The following is a 27,764-nucleotide window of genomic DNA, read 5'->3' on the forward strand; positions in this document are numbered from 1 at the left end:
TTTATAAAACTAAAATATAAAACTAAATAGATTTGAAGCCAGTAAAAACTGTAATAACAAAGACTTTTGAAAGTTTACGAACTTTAATTAAAAATTTGTAACACAAAATTCCATTTAAAATTCAACAAAAAAGTAATAAATATAACTTAACGTATTGAACTGCAAATGATTTAAAGCATTACTTGCCATGAAACAGCAATAAAAGTAAATAAAAATGTAATAATTACATGAAATAAAACGAAAATGAATAACTTTTAAATAAAAATGCTATAAAAAAAGTTTAAAGAATGCATAATTTGCTATTAAACGGCAATAAAACGGAATACGCGAAATACAAAATGTGTATAAACAAAAATGGGAATGAAATGAATTTTTAAATATAATTTGAACAAATAAGCGTTTCCGTTGTTTGTTTATTGCAAGACGTGCAGAAGTAATGAAAAAAAGATTTTACGCTCAATTAAATTGAAACTTGGAGTTCGGATTCCATTTCGGGGACTTTCACAAAAGCAATTAAAATGCAATTAAATTGTGCAAAATGTTGCATACCAAATCGAATTAAATGTTACATGAAATACACAAATCGCCTCAGTACGAACAACAACAACAACAGCAACAGCAACAACAACAGTGACAACAACAGCAATAATAATAAATAAAAAGACTGCAACAACAAATGATAACAATAATTTATTTTGTGGCTTGCGAAATTGAATACAAATTTTGTTGTATATTTACATTGGCAATAAACTGCATTTACCTTTTACCAGTTTGTTGTGTTGTGTTGACGGCCTTACAAATACACTTTCACATTAACACACACACACTCACACACATGCACACATGCTGAGCAGTTTATTAATAAACGTTTTGAGTACAATGCACAGCCACATACATAGAATAGATAATAAAAACGCGTATACGCGCCGTTGGTCGCGGGCTGGTGTGTAAGTCGCTGCGCGTGTGTGTGTGTGTGTGTCAGTATCAGTGTGTGTGTGTGTGTGTACTGCACGCTTTTGTATTTATTAATAACAAAGTAATCAGACATTGTAATCTCCTCGCAAAGCGTATTACAGCAGTCATAACAATGGCAACGCCAACTCAACCTACTTCCCGTTCTCTCTCTCTCTCTCTCTTTCGCTCACTCTCACTATCTCTCGCTTTCTCTCTGGCTTATCTGGCTGTCTTCGGCTGCATCCTCTAAGGCCCTGGCGGCATTGTTGCTATTCGCCGCACTTCCGGCTCAAGTGGCAGCAACAACAATTCCAAACAGCAAATTGTTTCACAATTTTTCCTCGTTTTTTTCTTTTTCCACATTTATTTTTTTGTTTTCTTCTACACACTTTTTTTATGTTTTTCTAATTTTGCGCTTCATTTGGCCAAGCCAGCGAATAAGTCAATTCTCATTTGGGTTCTTGTTATACTTTTTTTTTTTTTTGCATTTTTAATTTAGCTTCGATTTGCGCTGATTTCGCTTTGAAGCCTGCCGCATTGATTGGCTCCAAACAACTGAGAGAGAGAAAGTGAGAAACGAGGAGGCTTTTGATGGGTTTATGGCGTGTTTATGACGCCAACTCTAACGAAAACAATCATTTGTCTGTCTGCAATTTTATGTTATTGCAACAAGCATTTCGTATGCAAATTGCAGCTAGGATTGCAATTTGATGTCAGTCGCCTTCCATTTTGCTATACGTTATACGTCTCTGTTGTTTGCCCTTTTGAGCTGCGTTGATTGGCTGCAATTTGCGTGGCAGCAGCTGACAGTGGGTCAAACTAATAAGCAACTAATTAATTCGATTTGCGTAATTGCTGCGACAATCAGGTTGGGCGAGAGAATCGCCCTCAAACCAGCCACGAACAGAACTTCCGACATGATGACAACGTCCAGCGATGCGTATGATTAATATTTATAGGCCAGAGCTTAAATGGTCGTTGAAATGCGTTTGAATAATTTCTGGTTTTTTTTTTTTTTTGTTTGACATTTCACACGAAAATGCTGTTAAAATAAGCGTTAATTTTCCAGCTGGCATTTACAATTTACATTGCAAAATAACTCGCGGAGCAACAATAATAAAAAGCAAGGACAACAACAAAAACTGCAAAAGCCACAAAAAAAAAAAACGCTGTCAAGCAGAAGAAGAAGCGGCAGCCGCAGCAGCAAAACTGAAGCGACAACAGCAACAAATCAGTTTAATTTAAATTTTCCCTTTTCCGTTGTGTTCCGTTGCGTGTGTGTGTGTGTGTGTGTGTGTGTGTGGAAAAAGGAAAGTCTTTGCCCGGGAAAAAAAAGAAAACACTTCGCGCGTGATGTGAAGTGAAGGGAACGAAGCGGACACCCCAAAAAGTATTTATTATAATTATTTGAGATATTTTTCATTTAAACGCGCATTTCATTTCGTGCAGCAAAGAAAAACAAATGTAGCAAGGCCGCGCTTCAATCTGTATACACACAATGTACAAATAAATAATCATATCAAAGGCGGACGGACCAAGCGTAAACGAGGATTCACTGTAACAGGTAGGCGCAACAACACATAAATTCTCACTTTACATGCTTCATTTCAGCTATGTGTGGGTCAGTACACTGAACAAAAAAATGTTTGATCTTAGAACTAAGAATATTCTTCTATGTGTGTCAAAAACATGAAAATCGTGAAGGTGGACAACACATCTTGATTTTAGGAACACTTGATATATGAAGAAACAGTTCTTATTAATAAAAGAAAAAGATATTATGTAGATTCATATACTGATCAAAAAAATGTTCTTAAATCAATACTATGGTCATAGAGCATAGAACATGAAGAACGTAAAGTTTGAAAACATGACTTGATTTTAAGAACATGTGAACTATGAAAAACAAATTGTATAAATAATAGATAAAATATATTTGTTTTTTTTTTACTAAAAATTGTTGTCTAAAAATGTGAACATATGAAAATCTTGAAGATGGAAAAGCACATCTTGATTTTAAGGGCATTTGATATTGAAAGAACAAGTTCCTTTTAATAAGAGATAAAAGTGTTTTAAGATAAACAAAATATCACATATTTTGGTGTTTTTCTACTATTTATTATTTTATTGATTTATTTTTTAATCAGTGCTGATTGCAATCTGATAAAAATGAAAAGTTATTTAAGAAATACTTCCGTATGGCAAAAAACACATACTGCAATGAGAACTTAGCTGTCTTTGATGGTATCTTTAGTATATTATATTTTGATATGTAGTACTATATCAATATACCAAATATAGCTTTCGGTATATTTTAGTATCTTAGCTGCTATGGATGTTATGTTTAGTATTCTATGGTATATTTTATATATACCAAATATATTATTATGTATATTTTAGTATATTTTCGGTATATTTATATAAAAAAATACAAAATGAGCACACTCGATTGCAGCTTTCTTACTTGTTTAATCTACGTCTAGTTATTTTAGGTCGTATTCTAAGAATTTGGTGTTGTTGCAGATTAATGCTCGTGGTTTTAATAATTAGGTTATATTTTAAGAACTCAATTTTCAAAAACTTTCTTGACTTTAGAAACTGATCATTTTTTTTCAGTGTAAGGGGGCAGAGACCGAGGACGACGTGGTTTCAGTCGCTTTGGCATTTTGTTTATTCATTAGCTGCAGTTGGCGCCACGGACTAAGCACTTAATTATTTAATTTTGTTGCACGACGCGCTACATGTGGCACTTCCCATTCCTCCCTCCCCCCTCTCGTTTAGTGATGCTCTCTCTCTGTGTTGCTGCGGTTTGCTGTCATCCCTGGTAAATGTCAGTTGTGGCATGCAGGAGTGTGTGTGTGTGTGTGTACGTGTGTGCTTCACTCTTGTGGCCAGCTTTGCGTATGCTTAATATGAATTCTATAAATTATTAAGTATACGTAATGAGCTAGTAAATTAGTTTGTGCGCTGCCAAAAAATGCAACCAAACCAGTTTCACTTTTCGCTCAGCGGTTACACAGCAGCTTAGCGGGGGGCGGCGGGGGCGTGTCTGCGGTCTGTAGCAGCAATTAGTTAAACACAAAGTTTATGTGCTGCGACTGCCATTTTCAGCGCTGGCTTTACATGATTTGTGTCTGTGTTAGGTATTAGGCTACTAAGCCTCACAAAATATAGCTTTAGCATGTAATATTCTCATACACACACACATGATATGTATATGAACATATGTATATACGAGGCCAGGTGTAACTAGTCGAGCAAAAAAGTTTCGCCAACTTGCTGTGCATGAATTGGGATAAAAGTTGGTAAAAGGCGTCGGCAATTTCATACTTTTCGGCAAAGCTTAAATCAAGTATTTACCCTTCATAAAATTGCCAACAAAAAAAAAACAGCACACGGGGTGAAGTATTTGTTCTTTGGCAAAGTTTTATGCCGATCAAACGTGCGTTCAACTGAGGCTGAAGCAGATATGAAAGCAGCTTCTGTTTTGCCCACAAAAATCTTTATTAAAACGCTCTAGTTGAAAGTATTTGCCTCTATGCTGACCTACGCTAATTCGATTTTAATCTTTCTTTTTTGTTATAAACACTATGTATATAGCATTGTAATTTACTCGAAAGTGAATGTCAAGATTATAATTAATTTTTATGCGAATAGAAAAATACTATTCGTCAGAGTCAAGAAAGGGTCAAAGGTTATGTTCCCTGTAGTAAATATGATGATATGATAATAGGTGTGCTTAGATGGTTCATTAATTGCCAATATTTTACGGCTCCACATGTCGGTCAATTGAATAAAATATATATTTAAAGCTTTGGACAACTGATTAAAATAAGTTGTATACCCGTTACACAATGGCTAGAAAGGTATTATAGCATTTATTTATTATATAAATGTATGTAACAGACTGAATGAGCCGTCTCCTATATTCTCTTCTTTATACTTCAATCTGTATAATTGAGTATATTGTTGGTATATTAATTTGGTTTATATTTAGAATAATACCGCTCTGTTTTTGTGGTGAGTTTTTAATAATTAGCCTTAAAATATGCATCTCCTATATACTTTCTTCGGTATCATTTGGTATTTTTTCGGTATATAAATTTAGTATTTTTTAAATAGTAATACTGCACTGTTTTGATTATTTTTGAAAATAGGTAGCGGTAAAATAAGCATCTCCTATATTCACTCATATATTCTTCCTTCGATATAATTTAAAAATTATATATATATTTTTTTGGATTATAAATTTAGTATAGTTAGTATACTAATTTAGTGTAGAAAGCTTTAGCCCTTGAATACTTAAAGTGAGAGAGTCTTATATGCGTGATGTATGCGACAAAGTGTGGAACTTCATTACACTTAGATAAGGGACATAAAAAGACGAATATAGAATAGTAAATAGAGAATTATATATACGTAATACATTCCAAGTGATAATCATTTCATAAGCTGCGACAGAAGTCTTCACACTGCAGTTTGCTTTGAACAGTTGTCGCAGCATCAACTAATTGTGTACTGATAACAGAGTGTCACATTTGCAACAAAGTGACGCTATCGCAAAATGCAAAAATCATACGTGATCGTTGCTCTTTTTGTATTGCTGTGAAGCACATCCGAAGCTGTTCAGATTGATCGTTGCGAATTGGCTTTAAAGATGCATAAACTTGGTGTCTCCCGACAGGATTGTGCTCGATGGTGTTTTATTGTGAAAGAAACAAGCGACTTTCAAACTCATGTGATTAGTGAGCCAAACAAACATGGTCTGCGACATTTTGGTTTATTTCAATTAAGCAATGAATACTGGTGTCAAGATGAAAAAGTGTATACGAAAAATCACTGCAAAGTGAGCTGCGAAAAGTTGGTCTCGGACAACATAGAATATAGCATTCAATGTGCGTTACGAGTTAAGGAATTATCTGGATGGGAACCTTGGAAACATCTTGGAAAATTCCGCAATCAAATCAACATTGATGTATGCTTTGAAGAGATGGATGCAAATGCCACGGCAATTGTGCCGCCAATTCAGCTGCAGATTGGAGTTTTTGTCAACATTACTATGAAAAAGTCTTTGATTTCGGTGCTAAATAATATAAAATGAAATGAGACTGGTTAATCAATTAAATAAGAAAGCCAATGTAAAATATTCTCTGGTATAAATGAACTAATCATACAAATTTATATGGCATTTCAAATGAAATCTATATAATCAATGAATAAATCAAGCCGATGAAAAATATTCTCAGAAATATTAATATTTAATCCCCATTCGACATTATTTTTGAAAACGAATAATTCAAATTCTAATGAAACATTAAATCAAATCGCTTAGCTAGCTAGTTAACAAGTAATGTTTTCTTATTAAATTTTAATAAACAAATAAAATCAATTGAAATGAGACCTTACATGAAATCTCATAGATAACTAATCAATGAATAGACAAAGCATTATTTAATGACCATCTCACATTATTTTCCGATATAAATAGTCCAAATTTAAATAAGACATTAAATCTCTTAATCAATGTATCTAATCAATAAGTAAAATAAGTCGTTGGCTAAAGTTTCCTGATATAATTTAAATCAATAAATACATATTCATCAAATTAAAATAAGATTTTTAATAAAATCTCTTAGATATCTGATCAATAAATACATATTCATCAAATTAAAATAAGATTTTTAATTAAATCTCTTAGATATCTGATCAATAAACACAAAGTCATTGGCTAACATTCGCTGCTATAATTTAACTAAACAAATGCCTAAAATACTCGCATTATTTAATCCCCAATCTCACATTATTTGTTCACCTGCAAACTGTTCACTTTTTCAGGCAAATCAATAAATGTTCTCTATCTAATCTGTGGCTAATTTGGTGGAACATGTCACTAATTACGATTAGCCGCTGTCGTTGTCGTTGCCGTGTGGCATGTCGATTGTTGCAACAGCAACACAGCACATTAGTCAATGATAACAAATTCAATTGAAATGCCATATTTCGAAATACTAAAATAAGTAATCGAATATGTGAAGCATGAAGCATCAGCTTTAAAAGGCAACGAAATCCAATCAGCTGTTGAGTGCGTTAATTTATTCATGAAATTTAGCCTGACCAGCGGCAACAACAACAACAACAATAGCAACGACAACTTGGCTTTGCCTCATTAGCCATGTTCTGGCTCATTTGGCACACAGAACACGCACAAAATGAACAGTCCGTTTTTTTCCTACGACTTTCACTTTCACTTACACATACAGTTGCACACAATTCCAATCTGTTTCTTTTGCGCTTTTGTCTAATCCCAGACAGCGTCTTAATTCCCGTGGCCTGCCTTTGACATGTGGTTGGTCAGCTGTGTGAGTTTGAAGCAGCCTGTGGCTAATAACAAAATGTCCTTGAACTTCTGACAATATGCGCGTGGCGTTGACTGCAGGCCAAAATCTGTGTGGTTGGTTGCAACAGCTGCAACAGCAGCAACAGCGGCAGACTTCATAAAAATCGTGGCTGAAAATTAAACAAAATCGAGAAATGCGAAAATAAAAATCGTAAAATTCGAAAATGTTGTTTGTTTATTCTGAGGTTTCTCGTTTCTCATTAAAACTAGGCAAAACTGTTCCGGGTGTCTAAAGAGTGAGTCAGTCACTTGGTCAGTCAGTCGGTCAGTCAGTCAGTTTGGGTTGAAAAGTGCTGAAATTGGCGAAACAAAAATCAATGAAGCGTCTGCTTTGACTGCCTTCAACTTGGACACAGAGATTCGTAGGGGAATTGTTGAACTGGCTGCATGCCAAATCAGCACTTGACATGGTCATGCCCTCAGTTTTGCAGTTTGCAATTTGCACTTTGCAGTTGCATTTTCAGTGTCCTGTCGAGGACACAATGAGGCACACTCATTGACAGCCGCCGTGTGTGCACTTAAGTGCGGGTGCTAGCAAATGAGGTGAGAGACAAGAAACGAGAGTTGAGATGAGAGTTGGGGGAAAAATAACATCTGCAAGAGAGTTGTGCATAATTTTAATTAAATTGCCATTTGCTGGTGTGTGTTTTTGTTGCTGCCACTCGCAGCAAGCTTAACTTTAATATGCAGTTGCAACTGGCAGCCATATGCAGATTGCCACCAAAGCGGTATGGGTTTGGCTTTGGGTCCTCTAGCTAGTCCATAGTAGTTGTGCATTGTGCTCCGCATATGGAACGCATAAAGGATAATGGACTTAGGGCAAACAAAAGCCAAGGCAATGGCAACCAATGCAACCAACAGGCAAAAACAATGCTAAAAACCTAAACCAGCGTCCAGAGAGACTCAGCGACAGAGACAGAGAGAATGAGAGCGGAGCTCAGACACAGCCACAACAAACAAGCAAACAAACAAACAGAACCAACGAAACAATGGAAAGGCAATGGAGGGGAAAATTAATGATGCACCTGTAGATACCCTGCATAAGAATGCATTTCATTACATGTCAAGTTCTAGCACTTTCAAAAACTGTTCACTTCTAACAAAGAATAGTAAGAAGAGTTCTTTTGCATATTTCACTAAGACTTTCGCTTAAGAACAGCATATAAAATAAATAAGTATTAACAACACAGCAAAGAAACACAGTTTGTTTTGCTATGCTTTCTTCTATTATCAAATGGTTTCAACTTTTCAAGACTCATAGTTAATTAACTTATCAACAGAACAACAAATTAAAAATTTTATATGAGGCTCTTAATATGCGTAGTTAGTTTTATGAAAAGTGTAAATTTTATTTAGCAATTATTAATTGTCACCAAGTGTTGAAGAAGTTACGCACTTGGTTAAATATGCTCAACTTCTAGGGCTAATTAAATCTTTTTTTTTCTTAGATATCGAATCAATGAATAAAATGAACCGTAAAGAAAACGTTGATATGAAACATGCTTAAATTAGAATAGAAAATTCAGACCTTTAAAAAAAGAGTATTAAACAGTTTTGCCCGTCAAAAAAAAATATAAAAATTTTAAATGATATAATTAGCCCAAATATTGCATATTTGTATGATGTTATAAGTTGATAATTATGTTGAAAATACAAACAAATTTGTAATAGAAATTAATAATCAACATGCTCCATAGAATGATAGAAGTTCCATAAATAAAATCCTTAATAACAAAACAAACAAAATAAAGCTAAATTCAAGTCTATTTTTGTTTGACTCTTTATTTATTTGCTGACTTAGTGGAATAACGAAATTGTTCTCATATGTCTGTTTAACAGAGGAATAAGACTTATTGAGACATTGAAATATAGGCTCATCGACTTCCGCTCGAGAGCTCATGTTACTTAGTAAATAAAGAAATATAAAAGTGTGGGGCAAAAACAAAAAGACAAATTTCTAGAATGACTTTAGCATTAATTTCGGCATTTAACAGCAACGGAAAATGTGTATTAACTTTATTATCAAATTCCGCATTTAACAGCAAGAGTAAAAGTGTTAATTGATGTCAGTTTAGAAATCTTGCTTATTTTTTAAAAAGTTTTTAATGAAAATTTTACTTATATTTTAATATAGTTTCTCTTGTTGTTTAAAATGTAAATTATTGTTTAATTCAGCCTATTAAGGTTGCTTATGAAATCAGTCTAGAAATGTTGCTTTTTTAATCATTTTCTATTGCTGTTAATTGTGGAATTGAATATTAAAGTTTTTCTGGAAATTTTAATTATGTTATACATTTTTAAAGATTTTTTCTTGCTCTTGAATGTGAAAGTTTCTACTAATAACGATATATTGGAATTTGTTCATATACACCAACTTATACTTGAATGTTCAACTGATAAATTGGCAGTACAATTTATGTTGTTCTATATATTTTCATTTCATTTCAAGCACTCATCAATAACATAGCGAAAATAGTGAAAATTTAAGACCACCTTTGTTTCTCTTTCCTTTCTCGAGTTTAAAATACTTGCACTTAAAGCCCTGCTGTGCTATTTATAATGTCTGCAGGGTATAAGCGGTAAGAAATGCTGCTGGTTTTTTACACAATGCATTCATAAGCACAACAATGCAGCAGCTAGCTGGTAGCTGGTTGCTGGCAGTTGGCAGGAGACCAAGTCCGAGTCAGGTGAGGTTAACTTTGCCCCACGGCTCCAAGCTATGAACAACAGCAGCAGCAGAATGCAGCTACTGCGGCTGTTTCTTTTCCTCTCCTCTCTCTGTCTTTGCCCCGATTACTAAAGCTGCAGCTGCAGGTTGGATAAACGTCTGGGGGGCTGTTTGCGCCGCTTGTTTGTCATTGGCTTGGTTAACTTGATCATGTCACAAATTAGTAAGTCATCCTCTACAGCCTCGGCAACTCTTCATTGCAGTCAGTCTCGCCTTTAAGCTGCTTAAGCTAAACTTCGTATCTGTTAGATTGCCTGCCATTTGCATTTCATAAGTCTCATAAATGACGGCGAGCCTCCTTCTCCTTCTTCTCCACCTCCTTCTCCTCCATCATCGTCTCGTCAGTCTGTGCGATGTGTTTACCTTTTTTTTATGGCTTGGCATTTTCATTCATATCACACTCGATACTCACTCAAATTTAGTCTGGCAAATTTTGTTATCTTTGCTCGCATCTCTTGCCTTGATTTGTTTTAACAAATTTATAAGTTAAACAAAATGTTGCTGCTGCTTCTGTTGCTGCTCGTCTGTTATTCCTATTAATTATGAATGTTGTTGTTATTTTTGCATTGTTTTCTTAGCCAGGTTTTCCCGCTCTCTGCTCTTTTCATATTTCATCCCTTTTGTTTCATGCTGTGAATTTAATTTGATAAATCGCTCTGGTATTTCGAATATCCTCAGCTAGCCAAACATAGAAATACTTCTATTTGAATTCGTATATTTTTTGTTGTTGTTGCTGTTGTGGTCGGGGCAAACTGTGGTCAGTAACCTTGATGCTCAACTCAAAAAAAGAGAAAACAAAGTATACATTTAAATAGCACACAATGTAAACTATTCCCTTTGATTGCAGGCAAAGCATTTTATTTATATTTGCTAGCAAGCACATTTTGCTCGATTATGAGCATTGTATCTCAATCACAAAACAAACATAGAGTTGAGAGCTTTGTGTTGTGTATCCATATCTGTGCGTTATAATTTAATTACTGTTGATGTTGTAAATCAAAATAAGCCAGAATGTTGTTGCCTCAAGCGATCGACTGAAAAGTATACTCTAACTAGAGTTTAGGAACCTAAAAAGAAATGCAAAATTTTGTATGTTTCGTGGCTTTCATTTAAAAATAATATTTTGATATACATAATAGTTAACTTTTATTATTGTGAAGTGCAGTAAAAGTTAAAAATAAACTGTATTGAATAGCCTAATATTAAAGTGTCGCCAAATGGCTAAAAGCAGTTGCACTCAACGTGAATTTTGGTATAGACAATAACAACTGCGGTATTTGTAATTGCTTAGAGTTTGATGGCGATTGGATAACAATTTTAGAAGTTCTTTAAGAAAGATTTCTGTATGGCAAATTACGCCTACGATATACCAAATATGGCTCTCGATATATTTGAGTATTTTTTATATTATATTAAAATTGTATATTTTAAGAATTTTAAGAATATTTTGTATGTAGTGCCTCAATGATATACCAAATAGTGACGTAGGTATATTTTAGTATTTAGTATGCCAAATAATAGCATATTTCAAATGTTGCATATTTAGAATAGTATATTTTGAATGTAGTACTTCATCTATATACCAAATATGGCTTTTAGTATTTCTGCGGTATATTGTTTGATATTTTTTTGCTTATAGTCTATTTTGATATTCATAATTTTGCAATAATAATATTCGTGTGTTAGTTAGTAATATTTAGGAATTACGAGTTGCGACGAAATGTCAAAGGACAGAATCTAAAGTTGATTAAAAATATTCATATCTATATCTAAGGTGTCTGAGATCATAAAGATTATGCACAGCTCTGCGAGGGAGACTGCAATACGTTGTTAAACGAAAGTCTAAAGCACAGCTGGCGTTTTATAGTTCAATAAATTGCAGTGCGTTTTGTTATCAGCGCTGTGTTGAAAAGCCTTGAGTAGCTGAAGTTGTAAATAAGTAAAGTTTTGATGCTCGAAATAAGCTTTGGCTTTTATCTAGCTCGAGTAATAAAATGCCAGACTTACGCTGTCAAGCCGAGGCTGTAAAGTTGAGTCAGCTCTGCTAATGAGAGAGAGAGCTAATAAATGATAATATACAATTTTATTATGAATTGAGTAAATATTTTATAGCAGCAGCCTCAGTACTTCTCTGTATGTAAGTGTGGGTGTGTGTGTACATAAATGTCAAAACAATACAATTGCTTGCAAACTTTAGACAGACGCACACGCATTCGCACATTCGTAGTAGGAACAATAAAACTCAAATATTTATTTGACTAGATTGCATACATTGGCCCAACCCAACGCTGTAAACATAGAGAGAGAGAGAGAGTTCTTCTTTTAAGTGGGCGCACTATGCGTATGAGTAATAAGTTTTGTATTTTCCTGTAAATAGTGTAGCACACAGCTGCTGTAGCGATTTGGCTCGCTGCTCAAAGCTTTTACGCTAACACAGTGCACATCGCGCATACGTCCCGTGGGACGATGTGCATTATAAGCATGTTCGATGATAGATGGCTATGCTGGGAGGTATTCACTGGGTATTCACTGCCAAGGGCGCTTTGCCAAACATATGAATTAATTTCCATTGCAAATTCGCTGTGGCAGCGGCAGCAACACCTTTGCGTCAATGAAATGCAAACAAATGCTGTAGTAGGATAAGGGAAAAAGCCAGCCAAATAGCAAATACCAAACCAAACACAAAGATGACGGCGCGTAAACAAGGCCAACACATGGCAGCATAAATATATCGGGCAACAACTGCTAAAAATATATGTTCTCTCTCGTTTTGTATATATAGAATTTGCGGAAGAGTTGAGTGCGAGTTGAGTTCTTTTCTCGTTGTTGTTGCTGTTGTTGCTAAATGCCAGCAGCTGTTTTAGCCCAGTTAATAAATGAATATGCATGAGCAATGACTGTTGCCTCTTGGCTGTTGGCTGTGTGTGTGGGAGTGAGTGAGAGTGAACAAGAAGCGCGTTGAAGGGGTGTCTTTTGGCTGCTTACAAATGTCGCTGCTGGTGGTCGATGATGGCTTCGGTTTGCTTGCTTGCCTGATGGCTGATAGCTGATGACTCGTCATCGTTCTCGCTGGCCTCATTAATTTCTGCTGCTGCTGCTGTTTGGCTGCTTATCAAATTTGTTTTGTTGTTATTAATTTTTGGCGCGTTCTGTCGAAGCCTGGCATCAAGTTGTTTTGCTGCCATTGTTTCGCCGCAATGTTTACCAGCCCATTAGCGCCATTAATCTAATGAATTGCCATCGAACTGTAATGGCTCAAACACTAGCGAAGCCTTGCCTCCTCTTTCACTCTCTCTGACATTGATTAACAAGTCGTCTATGCATTCCGACACCTTCAATTTAAATTCTTGAATCTTAGTCCGCTTTTGCACAGTCGTTTGGTTAATTAAATCAGTTGGCTGATTTCGTGATTGTAGCTGCCTTTTGGGGGCTTACACTAAGATTATGCTAAAAAGCTGACAGCTGATTTTGATGCCGCCCTCTTAATGTTAAAGCAAACATTTCTTTGGCATAAATCAACTAACAAATAGGCAGGCAACAACTATGGACTATGGCCTTTGGACTAGGCTAGGCAGCTCTTAACTTGGCTTAAATACAGCCACTTTAAGCCCTCCCAATTTATTTTCAGCTGCTCTCTCGTGCTCACTTTGAGCCAAGTTTTGTGCGGCAGTCGTGCGTGCATTTTCTTGGCTTTCACCTGCTCATACTCGTACAAAAAAATACTTGCTGTGGGAGAAGTTCACATGCAGCAGCAGTAGCCCCAAACACCAGCAACAGTCAGAAGTTCTTGTGGGGAAAGCAAAAACTCGTTTGCATATTTCATTTGACAAAAATTTAATATTTCCCTCAAGTTGCAGTCGACTCGCAGCACTCAACACTCGGTACTCGGTTTAATTTTCATTGACAGCTTTTGCCATTTAAATCAAAAAGCACAAAAATTGTTCTTTTGGGGGAGCGAACCATATAACATACATAGAGTACATATTTCCATAAGACCTTGGCCAAGCTCAAGTGCGCAGCGTTATATACTTTTCATACCCGCTATCCATATGGTAAAAGGGTATTATTACTTTGTGCCTCTAAGAAATATATGTAACAGGTAGAAACAGGCATCTCCGACCTAATAAAGAATGTAAGAATACAGCCATGTCTGTCTGTCCGTCCGTCTGTATGAACACTTAGATCTCAGAAACTATACGTAATAGATCAATAATTTTCTTTGACAACACCCGAATTAAGTTTGTTTAAAATTTTTGCGTCCGCATACTTTTGTATGGGTCTTAGTTGCTTTGGCCAACAACATGGTATATTTTGCACTCTTTGGTATATTTTTAATGAAGTACTACATATATCAAAATATCAAATATAGCCCTAGACTTATAATATTAGGGTTTTTTATTTGATTTACTCTACGGTATATTTTTAATGTAATAGTAAATCAATATACTGAATATGCATTTCATTTGGTATAATTTTGTTGATACATTAATTTGGTAAATTTTAGAATGTCCTAAAAGTGGATGGCAGTATATTTGGTATATTTAAGAGTAATACTGATCCGTTTTTTTTTATTCAAAATGTGTAGCGGGTATCTTACAGTCGAGCACACTCGACTGATACTTTCTTACTTGTTTTTTTCTGTATTTTCATACTCAAATTCCAAATTTTTTTATTCGCAATCGTATTTATGCCTTTTGACTGCTATTAGTTTATATTATAAACTAATATCAGAGACGCAATTCTCGTAGCACTTTCAACTTTTAATTGGATAAATACATCGCGGTTGTGCTTAAATTTTCCACTCAACGAGTGGGCCACACACCACACACACCGCACACACACACACACCGCACACACACACCGCACACGCACTTTTTGCCTGGCATTCCGTTTTGGGTTTTGCCGCTTGCCATTTTCCCGCGTGACTAATCTTCAATTTCGCATCGCAAGTATTTTCTTAGACAACTCCACTCTCTCTCTTTCCTTTCGTCTGTTCCATATACTTCCCCTACTTACTGCTGACAATTGTAATATAATATCACCTGCTCAACATGACGTGCTGCTGCTCTTCTTTGCCACTTTTCGATTTTTCGATTTTCCCATTCAATTTTCACTTGTGTGTTGTTGTTATTTTTTTTCTTCTGTTTTGTACTGGCAACAAAACAATTTGTTTATAGCGCGATGATTTTGACATATTTATGCCGGCGGCCGGCACTTGTGCGCCCCCCTTCACCCCCTCGTGTGGCCCACCGTTCAACAAAAAAAAGAGGAGCAAAAACAAAAGCAAAATGAAAGCAACGCCCTGACCGTGCCACCTTTTGCCGCCCTTATTTTGGCCTCTTCCAACTTGGCCTTAAGACTTAGGAGCCAGCAAAAAACCCCAAAAAACTTCTTTTGCCTTTGTTTGCAGCTTGGTGTGCTTAGTGTTAATGTTGCTGTTGTTGTCTGTGGCACAGTTTACTGTTATGCGCTGCACAGAAGTTGAACGTGTTATGCGAAAAGTTCGTAGACTTCTTTTAATACCCGTCTGCACTCTGCTGCAATCGGGTCTTAATTGTTGGTATATTCTGTACTCTATGGTATAATTTGTGTGTAATACATTGTATATGGATATTTCAAGCATTTGGTATATTTAATTGTTTTTGGTATATTTATTGTGCATATTTTGAGAATAATACTGCACTGTCTTGCCTTTTTGGCTAATGGGTAGCACGGATGCAGTTTGATCTTAGTTTCTTTGGTTAACAATCTGGTATATTGTATACTGTATGGTATATTCTGAATGTAATAGTATATCCATATACCAAATTTACTTTTAATTTGATATAATTGCAATGTAATAGTATAAATATATACGAAATATAACTTTCGCCAAATTTGAGATTAGCCTGTCAGTATATTAATTCGCTTTATTTTAATAAGAATGCCGCCATGTATTTACATTGACTGAAAATGTGCAGCGGTATATTCAGTATATTAATTTCGTACATTTTAATAATAATAACACATTGTCTTGCTATTATTAAGAACAGTTAGCAAGTATTTCACAGTCGAGCACACTCAACTGTAGTTTTCTTACTTATTTTTTTGTAACTTTAGCTTTGCTTAGGCAACAGTTGGCCCTAGTCCAAAGTTCTGGATTAACCAAATGAAATATGCTTACTGAGATGGCATTTGCTTGCTGGCCAGTGTGTACACACCTAAATTCATAGCGTTGGCTAATTAAATGTTATACATCTATCAATTTCGATCTGCGGCGAAAAGTTTAAATTGATTTATTATACGAGCGTATATGGCTATAGATAATGCCTGTTAGGTTATACACAATTTCAGCTGGCTTAGCCTAAAATCTCCCCACACCCTTCCACTCTCCCACTCCTGCTTCTTCCCCCAATCGTTTTTGTGCTATTTGAACTCGCTTGAAAAGCTATTTGCTTTGTTGTTACTTTTAAAGCTGTTGCCAAATCCTTAGTCCGTTACCTGTCGAGTTGCTCTTCAGCGCAGTTCTTCACCTCTCACTCTCTCACTCTTCCCCTCTCTCTTTCTCTCCTTGCCGTCTCCTGTCGTTGCGACCTCGCGTGTCTGGCGCGCATTTCGTGAGACTTAAGTGGGCCGACCCCAAGCAGCAAACGGCAGCACCAAAACAGCAGCAGCAGGCAGATACTCGTACGATGCGATACGTTGCGATACGATGCGATATGCTGCGATACGATATATTTATTGGCAGCGCCAGTTTCGCCAGTGTTCTCGTTACACAGCGTGGGCGTTGTTTGTTGTTCTTGTTCTTGTTATACCCGGCAGCTGTCTAGCCTGGATGGGTGTCATAATAAACTGCTGATAACTGCAAATGTTTGCGCAAATCAGCCAAAAGATAAGCAACAAGAGTAGCGTTGATTATGCTTTTGATAAATAAACAAATGTATTTAATAATCAAATAAATACTATTTATTTACTGTTGTCGTCGTGTCACTAAGTCCTCATGTGGCCTTAACTCTATCATACTGTGTTTCTCCTTTTGTCATTTTTTTTATACTATGAAATAAATTTAATGCAATCAATAATTAATCAAATCGCATTCTAATTAATTTTGTCATTCATTTGTGAATTTTAATTGAGTTAAATGAGACATTTTTTCCAATTATTAAATTCGGTGAATAGAAATGATGATGACAAAACAAACTTTTTGAAGTGAACGTGTATTAAATTAAATACTACTAAAATGAAAACACTAACGACTAAATTTGCATTTATATTAAAATTAAATTTACGAATAATAACATAATATACAAAAATATCGAAAAATTTAACATTTTCTTCAAAATACAAAATATAGAGAAATATTAATATAGATAGTTTATATATAACGTTTGGGACAAAACCTAACTATAGGCAAGTTATCATTTCGATAGAAAAATAAAGTCTCATTTATTGTTTTCTATACATTTTTTTTCGTAGTTTAGACAATCGTTATTTCCTCTATATATTTGCATTAACAAAGTATTGTAGAATATTGGTATCATATTTAATTTCATATTATTTTGATGACATCATTCTTTATTACGGTACTGAAAGGGATATTCTCTAATCTAATAATCTAATCTAATAAAATATACATATCAATTTTTTTGATGCTGCCATCAGTCACTAAAAATCAACTGTTGGCACATTTTCTATGTTTTTAACATTCACAATAAAAAGGTTTACATAAAAGTTATGGATACTTTAAAAAATGCCTAAGCAACTAAATAATTGTCTATGTCATAATAAAATTGTAATAGAATTTACATTGCAATTTAAATTGTAATCCATATTGACAATTTTTTGACCATGTTACCAGGTATGCCACAGTCGAGCACACTCAGCCAGCAGCTGTCTTATTTGTTGCCTCTTCTACTGTTTGTAGAACGTTTTTGGGCTAAAATCGAATTTATTGTTTTAATGCCATTTCTGTCGCTGTCGCTGTCGCTTTCGCTGTCGACGTCGCTGTTGCCGTCGCCAACGAGGCCCAAAAATTGGCAATTTGTTTAGAAATTAGCGCGCTTCTTTAGCATGTAAAATGAAAATCAATTTCACCCCCGGCTCAGTCCGCTCGCCCCTCGCGACAACCCCATTTCCAAGTACTATATAAAAGAATTTGTTGGTCTCTCTCTTTATTTTTTTTGGTGCCTGCAGCTAAAGTTGTGGCTGCCACACGAAACTGAAGACAATGAGCGCCACAGGCGGCAGCAGCAATGGAGGCGGCAGCGGAGGAGCAGGAGCTGGCGGAGGGGTCAACGCAGCTCCTGCTGGCGGAGGAGGAAGCAATGCCACGCACATCTTTCGCTCGCTGTCATCGGAAAGCCAAAAGCGCGAATGGTCGAAGCGTCTGTCATTGCGTGGCATGCGACATGGCGGCGGTGGCGGAGGAGGAGGAGGAGGCGCCACCGCTGGATTGGCAACCAGCAAGGAGGTAAGTCTCACACGCAACTAACTAAATCGTGAGATTGAGATACAGTTTATCTACTCTTACAGGAGAGTGCGGCAAGTGGCACGGCAAGTGGCACAGCGAGTGGGGCAAGCAAGCATCGCAAGTTCTTTAGTCGATCCGCCTCATTGAAGCAGGCGGGCAGCGGCAGCAGCAGGCAAACCTCCATGGAATTGCATGTGCCCGGCCAGCACTCGGCCGGAGGAGCTGGCTCACCAGCCGGACCGGGACAGCCACAAACACAGCCATCAACGCCAAAGAAATCCAATTGGGAGGTGATCGAACATTTCAATACCAGCGCCAAGGGAGGCAAGGCGATGGTGAGCAGCAGCCTGATTGCGGTAAGCATTCATTAGAGGTTTCCCTCCCTTTTCCCGGCACTCCGCACTCCAGACTCCACTTCAACACTTCCCTTTCGGCTGTCTATTGAGTTGGGGATTGGCATCAATTAATTTGCTCACCTAATGGACAGGCAGCAGCTCCGCCAATCGACAGTTGCCCACTCCAGAGTCAAACTCGACTTCGGTTTGCGCCGTTTGCGATTTAAATATTTAATTTGATTTGGCCATAAGCAGCGGGTGGCCAACACACACACAAACACCCAAACACAACTGGGATACTCAAATTAAAACACAATTTGTTAGTAGAAAGTGAAGTGAGAAAGGACAGCGGAAGGAAGAAATTTAAAGGTAATAATAGATGGCATTGCATGTTGGAGAGATGAGCCTAAAAGAGAGGAAATCGAGAGGTAAAAAATAGTTGGCAGCAAGAGAAATGACTACAAGAAAGAAAGGAATTTTAAAGGAAAGAAAAGAGTTAAAAAAAAGCAAAAACAAACTTAAATTAAAGGAATGAAGAAACCAATTTTTAGAGGAAAAAAAATATAAGAGTTCAGAAAAGAGTAAAAATAAACATAGAGTAGAAAGAAGTGAAAAATATATTGATAAAAATAGGGAACATTTAAGCAAAGGAACTATTTTAAGAAAATGTAATTTTACTTTTTTGGAGGAAAGAACATAAAGAGCAGCGGAAGGAAGAAATTTAAAGGTAATAATAAATGGCATTGCATGTTGAAGAGAAGAGCCTAAAAGAAAGGAAATCGAGAGGTAAAAAATAGTTGGCAGCAAGAGAAATGACTACAAGAAAGAGAGGAATTTTAAAGGAAAAAAAGAGTTAAGAAAAAAGCAAGAATTTTGGTAGAATAAAATAGAAGAGTTGAGAAAAGAGTAAAAATAAACTTAGAGTAGGAAGAAGTGAAAAATTTATTGATAAAAAATAAGAAACATTAAAGCAAAGGAACTATTTTAAGAAAATGTAATTTTACTTTTTGGAAGAACATAAAGAGCGGCAGAAGGAAGAAATTTAAAGGTTATAATAGATGACATGGCATGCTCAGGAGAAGAGTCTAAGAGAAAGGAAATCGAGAGGTCAAAAATAGTTAACAGCAAAAGAAATTAGAGCATGGAAAAATTAAGTTTTGGGAGAAGAAAACAGAAGAGTTGAGAGAAAAGAAAAAAATGAACTTGGTGTAGTGAATGAAAGCAAGAAAGAATCAAATTGTGCAGAAAGAAAATAGGTGTTGAGAAAAAAAAAAATTAACTTGAACTGGTAAAAAGAGGGAAACTGAAGCTTGTAATGCAAAAAAAAAAACTGTTGCTATAAAATATATTGATAAAAAGAAGGAACATTAAAGCACAGGAAGAATTGAAGGGAAAGAATAACATTAAAGCAAAAGGAAGAATTGAAAAAAAAGAATAATATTACTTTATGAAAGAGACTTGAAAATGTGTGGCAAAGAGCAGGTGCTAAAAGCAAAAAGCTGTAGAAGAACGTAAAAATAAGTGAAGAAGGTTAACCATAAGAACAACACTAAAATTTAAAAAAAAATCAGAAAAGAAAAACGTTGTAATTGAGTAAAAAGTGAAAGCAATTAGGCAATGAAATAAAGAGAAGAGAAGAAGTTACAAAAAAGGATGTTCAATAGTGTTATCGATGGAAGGAGGAAATGTGTTAATGCGGTACTGAAAGTATTGTAATTTAAGTACGATAATAAAGAAAAGAGAAAAGTGGAGACAATAAGTTATAAGCTATAGCAGAGTTTAGCTCAAAAAAGAGGGGAAATTCAATGAATGAGAACGAATGCTTCGCATTTAGTCTAAAAGTTTTGCATTGTTAGTGTAAGTTGTCGCCATTATTATGCACTCTCTATCTCCCCCTCTCACTCACTCATTCGTTCTCTGTCCCTCTCTTGGCCAAGTGCAGTCACTTGACAAAAAGTTAACACCTTTGGCTCAGCTAACAAGCAACGTGCAACACACAAACAGAGTCAGGCATATTGTATTCCAAGCACAAGGGGCCACTTTGCAAGTGTGTGAGAGTGTGTATATGTGAGTGTATGTAAGTGTGAGTGTGTGAATGTTTGAGTATATTTGAATTTGCGCTCGTCGCTCGCCAGTTGTCGAGAGTCAATTGAAAAAGTTTATATGGCACAGAAAAAAAAAAGGGACGACGCTTCTTGGCCATTTGCGAGGGCGCAAGATGTGGCAAGCTGTGTGGCATACAAATGGGCGGCAATTTGTATAAAGATGCCACAAGGAATACCCCTACGCTCCTCTTCCCTGTACTTACAGTTTTGAATATTATAGTAAACAAAGTGCAACGCAACGTGGCGTATGCTTAATATGCTTAAGACTCACTCTCATTCACACTCTCTATCTCTCTCTCTCTCTCTCTCTGTGTGTTTTTCAGGCTGGCATCACGCGCTGCAACATCGATGAGTCCATTGATTCGACCAACTCGAGTTCCACCTGCCACAGCCCAATGATCTATCAACGCGACGAGGCGCAATTGCTGCAGCAATGTGAGTAGCATCAACAGCAAAATGAAATGCGATGCACGTGTCCTCTGCTAATAAAAATGCCAGCACGTGTGTGTGTGTGAGTGTGTGCGAGTGTGTTGTGCAACAAGCATGGGGCAAGGACTGTGCTGCCATCTCAAATGTCACAAGTTGATTGTCATTGTCATATTGAATTTGACGAGGCAACAGCAGAAGCCTCAGCCTCAGCTTCAGCCTCAGCCTCAGCTGTAGCCTTAGAGCTCAGCTTCTCAGCCTTAAACTATGGTCTGGCATTGCCCCACTGCCACTTGGCTACTTGCCCCTTGCCACCACAGTTGCTCGCCCTTTTGTAGCTGCTTAGCATTGTGAGCTGCTTTGTCGGTTGCCTTGGCTGCCAGTCGAAGAAGCGTCTGCCACAATTTACTTATTTTAGTTTATATGCCATACGATATGTTCTATGTGTGGCTGCTGCCTTGCCTCCTTGCCACATTCTGTGGCACATTGTGCGCTCTTGATACACACACAGATTTCTATAGAAATTTACATAATCACGTTTGGCATTTATTTATTGATGCATGTGAGCATAAGAAACACAACAACACACAAGTCGAATGAACGTATGCCAGTGACACGCCTCGTGATTGTTGTTCTTGTTGTTGTTGCTGTTATTGTTGCAGCTTGTTATGTATATATGTGTGTGCGTGCGGTTTATGGGGGTCAGTTGAACGATTTTACAACATTTTATGGCTTTGTGTATTGCATTCACAACGAGTTTTTGTGCGACTCCCTCGCAAAGTCGAAGCGACAACAAATCGAAATCTAAAGCTGAATCCAAATCAAAATCGAGAGGGTGAAAGGGCGAGTGTGTTTGTGTGTGTGCAGAGCATGCGAAATTAGATTTGTGGCAGCCACAAGTTGCAAATATAATTTCCATATATTAAACTAGTCACTGTGAGTAGTTATCTCTCCACAAATTGCAATTCGAATAGCTCAAATTTCAATTTCAATTTCAAAGGTGAAATGTGAAAAGGCAAACCGCATATTAATGTGCATAAAGTGCCAAACAAATTAGCTTAGACAATTTACCAAATTTCCATTTCCATACTTCTCTCAGCTGATGGCGGCGATGGTCGCAGCAATGTGGAGGCGGCAAACAATCCCAGCACCTCGGGCACTGCGGCAAGTCCGAGCATCTCGTTTTGGTATCGCCTCAACCGCATCATTCTGCGTCTCTGCTCGACGCACCAGTTTAAGAACCTGCAGGTAAGCCTCTTACTATTTTTATACCCGTTACCTGTGTAGGGTAGAAGGGTATTATATCTTTGTGTCTCTAGCAAATGTAAGTAATAGGCATAACATATTATATATACATATGTTCTTGCGTCTACAGCTAAGACTTTATAATTATGTTCGTCTGTCCGCATGAAAGATATAGCACTAAATAAAAGTTTATCGATATCGGTATATTAACTCGGTGGATTTTAAGAATAAAACCTCAATGATTTCTTGTTTATCGATATTCCAATAATAGCACTCGGTATATTTTAGTATTTTTTGGTATATTATTTTGGTGTATTTCTCGAATAATATCGTAATGTTTCTCTTGTTTATCGATATACAAAATGAAGAATTCATTACATTTTGGTATTTTTTGGTATATTAATATGGTATTTATTCATTATACGGAAAAATTTAGCTGTTTATCGTTATAAAAAATAAATTCTTCAATATATATTCAGTATATTTTTAATATACTAATTAGTATATTAAAAAAATAATTCCGCAATCGTTTATCAATATACAAACTAGAGTTTTCTGTTTATTTTAGTATTATTTGGTATATGGATTCGGTATATTTAAAGAATAATACTGCAAGCGTTTTACGGTTTGTCAATTTGGTATATTTTAAGAATAATATCACAATGTTTTTCTTTTTTGTCGATATACAAAATATGAACTTTGGTATATTTTAGTATTTTTTCGGTATATTTTTTTGCTTTTATTAAAAAAATGGCTAGCGGGTATCTCACAGTCGTGCACACTCGACTGCATCCTTCTTACTTCTTTTTGGCCAAAATTGTGAGCTTAGCATCGTTTCAGTTAACAGTTCACAGCTTCACAGTTTGGTTGCTTCAAAATCCCTTTTGCAAATTTGTTCCTTGCTACTTATGGCAATATTTACGCTTTCCATTACGTTTTACAGTATTTTTTAGATTTATTTTTACATTACTTTTTCTATTTGTATTTCCATTTTCCACTTTCCACTTCCCATTTTATTTGTACAGGTGGAAATGCTCTATCAGCGTTATTTTTTGCGCATGAATCAGAGCAACACAACGCATATACTGGCGCTGTTGCTAACACTCATCCTGGCGTTGTCCTGCACGCACATTGTCTTCACCACGCTGCAACTGCGACGCAGCTTTGTGCCAGCCACAACGGCCGACATACGCTTGGAGCGTCTAACCATCGAAGGCAGCGTCGAGAATTTGACACACGCCACAACTTCAACGCCAACGCCAACTCCAACTACGATGCCGATGCCAACTTCAACGGTAGCAGCATTGCCACAAATTGCAAATGGCAACGAATTGGGGCAACTTCGCATGCTGATGGCTAACTATGGCGGCGCATCGGGCAGGCGGCAGAAGCGTAAACATTATCGACGCCAGCACAAGCATCGCTACAAGCCGCAGCAGCATCGAGTCAGGTGAGTTTTGACAGCTTCGGAGTTGAGTTATGCAAACAACTGAGTGAGCAAGCAAACAAGTTTGCCTGTTTAGGCCACGCATTATGTACTACACAATACACACAATACACACAGAACACACGCATAACGCATTCGCCCCTTTAGCCACGCGCCAAATTCAATCGAGGCTCGCTTGCCCATAAAAGTATGCTACTCTTTTTTTTGCTTTGTTTTCTGTTGTGCTGATGAAATTGTTTTTGAAGTTTAAAATTAGACGGGCGAATGGCGAACAAATTGAAATGCGAGACATGAGAGAGAGAGAGAACAAAGCAATAAACCAAGGCAGCAGCATCAGCAAATACAAATACAAATACAAATACATCAAATAAAGCAAAGCAAAGGCGAGTCAGAAAACTTTTGGCTCGTCACGCATTTATTTTGGAATTTGCCATTTACATTTCGATTTGCGGATTTCCATTTCATCGTTGTCGTTGTCGCTGTCGTTGTCGTTTTGCCATTTCGATTTCGATTTATTCTCATATTTATGCAGCCAAGATGGATAGTGTGATGTGTGTTTGCATTGAGTTAGGCTCGGTTAATGCCCAGCTTATTGATATGCGTATGAAATTTGCTTTTCTACTCCACCAACTCTATCCTTTTTTTTTCTTTTTTTTCTTTTCACTCGCAGATACAAACTGCGTGCCAAGCGTGCCCTGGAGCAGGAGCATCAGCATCATCGTCACCACTCGACTGTTGACATTGCCCAGCTGAATGCGGCCTCATCTCTGGCTCTTGATGATGATGCTGTTGATGTTGCTGATGGCATTAAACGCATTACCAATTCGCGCAACAACAATGAAAGCCAACGGCATCAGGCACGTGATGAAGTGCTCAATCTGACGCCGTTTGATGGATCCAACAACAACAACAACAACGGCAGCAAGGATGAAGGACAGGACGAGGAGCAGCTGACTGGACTATTTGGTTTAGCAGATAATTTCGACACTTCATTGGATTACGCACACATGCTGCTCGCGCTGATTGTGCAAATCGATGAGTCTGTGCTCGTTTTCCTCATTGTCATGCTAATCTGTGCCATTGTCTATGCATGTGAGTAGAGAGTACATAGTGCTTTAGATTTCTCTGTGTATTTTTGCCCCACAAATTGTTGCCAATTCTGGCGACATTCTCTTTTAATTGTTTCACTCTCTATCTCTGTGTTGTGTTTGTCGCCTGCAGTTCTACTCTGCATACTCTCCAAGCCGGCCATGAACGAAATCTTTCTGGTGCTTGTCTCCTATGTTATATTGGGCACGTTTCTGGCCATCGAAATAGCCGTTAGCTATGCCATGCAACCCAGGTTAGTTGTCGAGGAGAAAGCAACATCTGTTGGCCTGGCAGCAGAAATTAATCATGCCACGCTAATTGCTGGTGGGATTGACAACAATGCCACGCAACGGCTGTCAGTTAAACAATTAGACTCTGGCAAAATTGATTGTCTTGGCTAAATTTAATTCTAACTCCTAACATTCTCTTCACAGCAAATCATTCAATGGCAGCGCCTGCTGCATTGTGCTCATCTACATGACGTATACGATGTTGCCGCTGCGTTTGCGTGAGTCGCTCATCGGTGGCATGCTGCTTAGTGGCACGCATTTGTACACATCTCTGCACACACAATACGTAAGCGAGGAGCTTCAACTCGAAGGACAACGCGAACAGATGTCACTGCGCTGGCAGGAGGTAAATCATAAGCTGCAGCTTTGCTGCTGCACTTGTTTGTGGCCACAAATCAAGTGGGTGGTCAACATCTATCAACAGGTTTTCTTTTTGTATGTGTGTGTGTGTGTGTGTGGCACAAATTCGCTTCCTTTATGGCAGCAACAGCAGCTTTAAATGGTCACGCCATCGAGGTGGACAATAAATGCGTTTATTCCACTCACGCTGGCAAATAAAGCGAAACATAAATAAATAAATGAAATTAAATTGCCGCTAAATTGAATCAAATCGAGAAAGAGAGGCTTTTATAGTGTTATTATTAACGTTATCGTTGTATGTTATGCCTATTAATGTCATTCCAGTTGCTGTGCACGTGCATCGCTCTGCTCTTGGCCAACCTAACGGGAGTCTACACACACTGGCCCAAGGAGAAGGCTCAACGCAAGGCGTTCATCGAGACGCGACAATGCATCGAGGCGCGTCTGCGGACACAGCGCGAGAATCAGCAGCAGGTGAGTGAAAGTCGGCTCGTAAATGAACACAAAGCGAAAGGAGGCAACTTCAAAGCAAAGCAAAAGCCAAAGCCAAGGCAAATGAATGTGCAAACACGCTCAAAGCGGAGGGGGCAACGAGGCGTGGCTGGTGACTTGTTGCCAGCTGCCAAAGGACAAACAGCAGTCACGCATTTGGCATAGCATAATTTGCCAGCGCCTTTTGGCAGTTCGCTTTGGCTCGCCTTAGAGTTATTCCCCCATCGAGTGTTGCTGAGTGCTGAGTGCGTTATTCTTTAACGTTTTGCAGGAGCGACTGCTGCTCTCGGTGCTGCCGCGACATGTTGCCATGGAGATGAAGGACGATATTGCGGGCCAGCCACGTGACACGCAGTTTCATAAGATTTACATACAGCGCCACGAGAATGTGAGGTAAGTGTTTGTCTCTCCCCTTTCCCTCTCTCTACTTCTCCCTTCTGTCTATCTCTCTTGCTTTCCGTCTTCGTCTGTATAAATTTATTTGCATGTAAAGTCAATAAATTGTCTCTGACGCGTGCTCTGCGTGTGTGCGTAACCCGTCCAATGAATTTTTATGTATGTCAAGCCAACAACTGCACATAACCAGCTGTCACACACACAATTACACTCACTCACACACAGTCACTTACACACATGCAGAGACGCAGTTACTCAACATAAAGCATACTTTGGGACGCACCTGTTTGACTGCATTAAATTTGGCGCTGAGCCGCTTAAGTTGCGCTCACGACTTTAAGCATTTCAGTTTACATTTAAATGCAGCCAGTCGAATTTACTTTTATTCAAGTATTCCTTTGGTTGCGCCAACCACACAACACAACACATCACAACAAGCGAAAACCGTTGTTAACTATGCCAAGAACAATGGCAACCACAAGTTGTAATATTTGCACTTCATCTCACAACTTCGTTTCGACTTCTTTGTTTTTTTGCAGCATTCTCTTTGCGGACATTTGCGGTTTCACGAGCCTCTCGGATCAGTGCACGGCCGAGGAGTTGGTGCGTCTGCTGAACGAACTCTTCGCACGGTGAGTCGCCGAGGCATACTTAATGACATTGCCTCGCTCTCTCTGTCTGGAACATTGTTTGTTTGTCTTTATACCCACTACCCAAAAGTTCGAAGGGTATTATAGTTTTTGGGGTGATATCATATAGCTGTCCATGTCCGTCTGTCTGATAGATATATTTAACATTTTGTTGATAGCACTTGTTTTTGGTACATACGATCTTTAAGATTCTTAAAAGTTTAGTTGCCTTCGTATAAAAATTGTAAAGTTGTTTAAGAAATCAGTTTATTCGTCACAATATGAGTTGCAGCTATTGGGTTAATAATCTGGTATATTTTGTGCAGATTGGATGTTGCAGTATTTCGATATACCATAAATATACCGAACTCGGAGTAATTAAGTATTTTTTCGGAATACTTTTTTAATATATTTTCACGAAA

General features: G+C 37.4%; 1 protein-coding gene across 2 annotated transcripts in view; it reads left to right on the forward strand.

Annotated features, from left to right (window-relative positions):
* Positions 1-2,319: 2,319 nt before the first annotated feature.
* Positions 2,320-27,764, forward strand: part of LOC132793976 (adenylate cyclase type 6) — a 43,889-nt gene continuing 18,444 nt past the window's right edge. For both annotated transcript variants that reach the window (XM_060804166.1, XM_060804167.1), the window contains exons 1-13: positions 2,320-2,344; positions 2,404-2,518; positions 18,252-18,528; positions 18,591-18,884; positions 21,292-21,403; positions 22,494-22,642; positions 23,665-24,089; positions 24,757-25,178; positions 25,308-25,428; positions 25,610-25,811; positions 26,150-26,299; positions 26,589-26,710; positions 27,253-27,345. In XM_060804166.1, the coding sequence (XP_060660149.1) occupies positions 18,286-18,528; positions 18,591-18,884; positions 21,292-21,403; positions 22,494-22,642; positions 23,665-24,089; positions 24,757-25,178; positions 25,308-25,428; positions 25,610-25,811; positions 26,150-26,299; positions 26,589-26,710; positions 27,253-27,345 (2,333 nt within the window). In that variant the 5' untranslated portion in view covers positions 2,320-2,344; positions 2,404-2,518; positions 18,252-18,285. The remainder of the gene's footprint in view (positions 2,345-2,403; positions 2,519-18,251; positions 18,529-18,590; positions 18,885-21,291; positions 21,404-22,493; positions 22,643-23,664; positions 24,090-24,756; positions 25,179-25,307; positions 25,429-25,609; positions 25,812-26,149; positions 26,300-26,588; positions 26,711-27,252; positions 27,346-27,764) is intronic.

The sequence above is a fragment of the Drosophila nasuta genome, chromosome 3 (genome assembly GCF_023558535.2).
Source record: "Drosophila nasuta strain 15112-1781.00 chromosome 3, ASM2355853v1, whole genome shotgun sequence".
NCBI classification, from domain to species: Eukaryota; Metazoa; Arthropoda; class Insecta; order Diptera; family Drosophilidae; genus Drosophila; species Drosophila nasuta.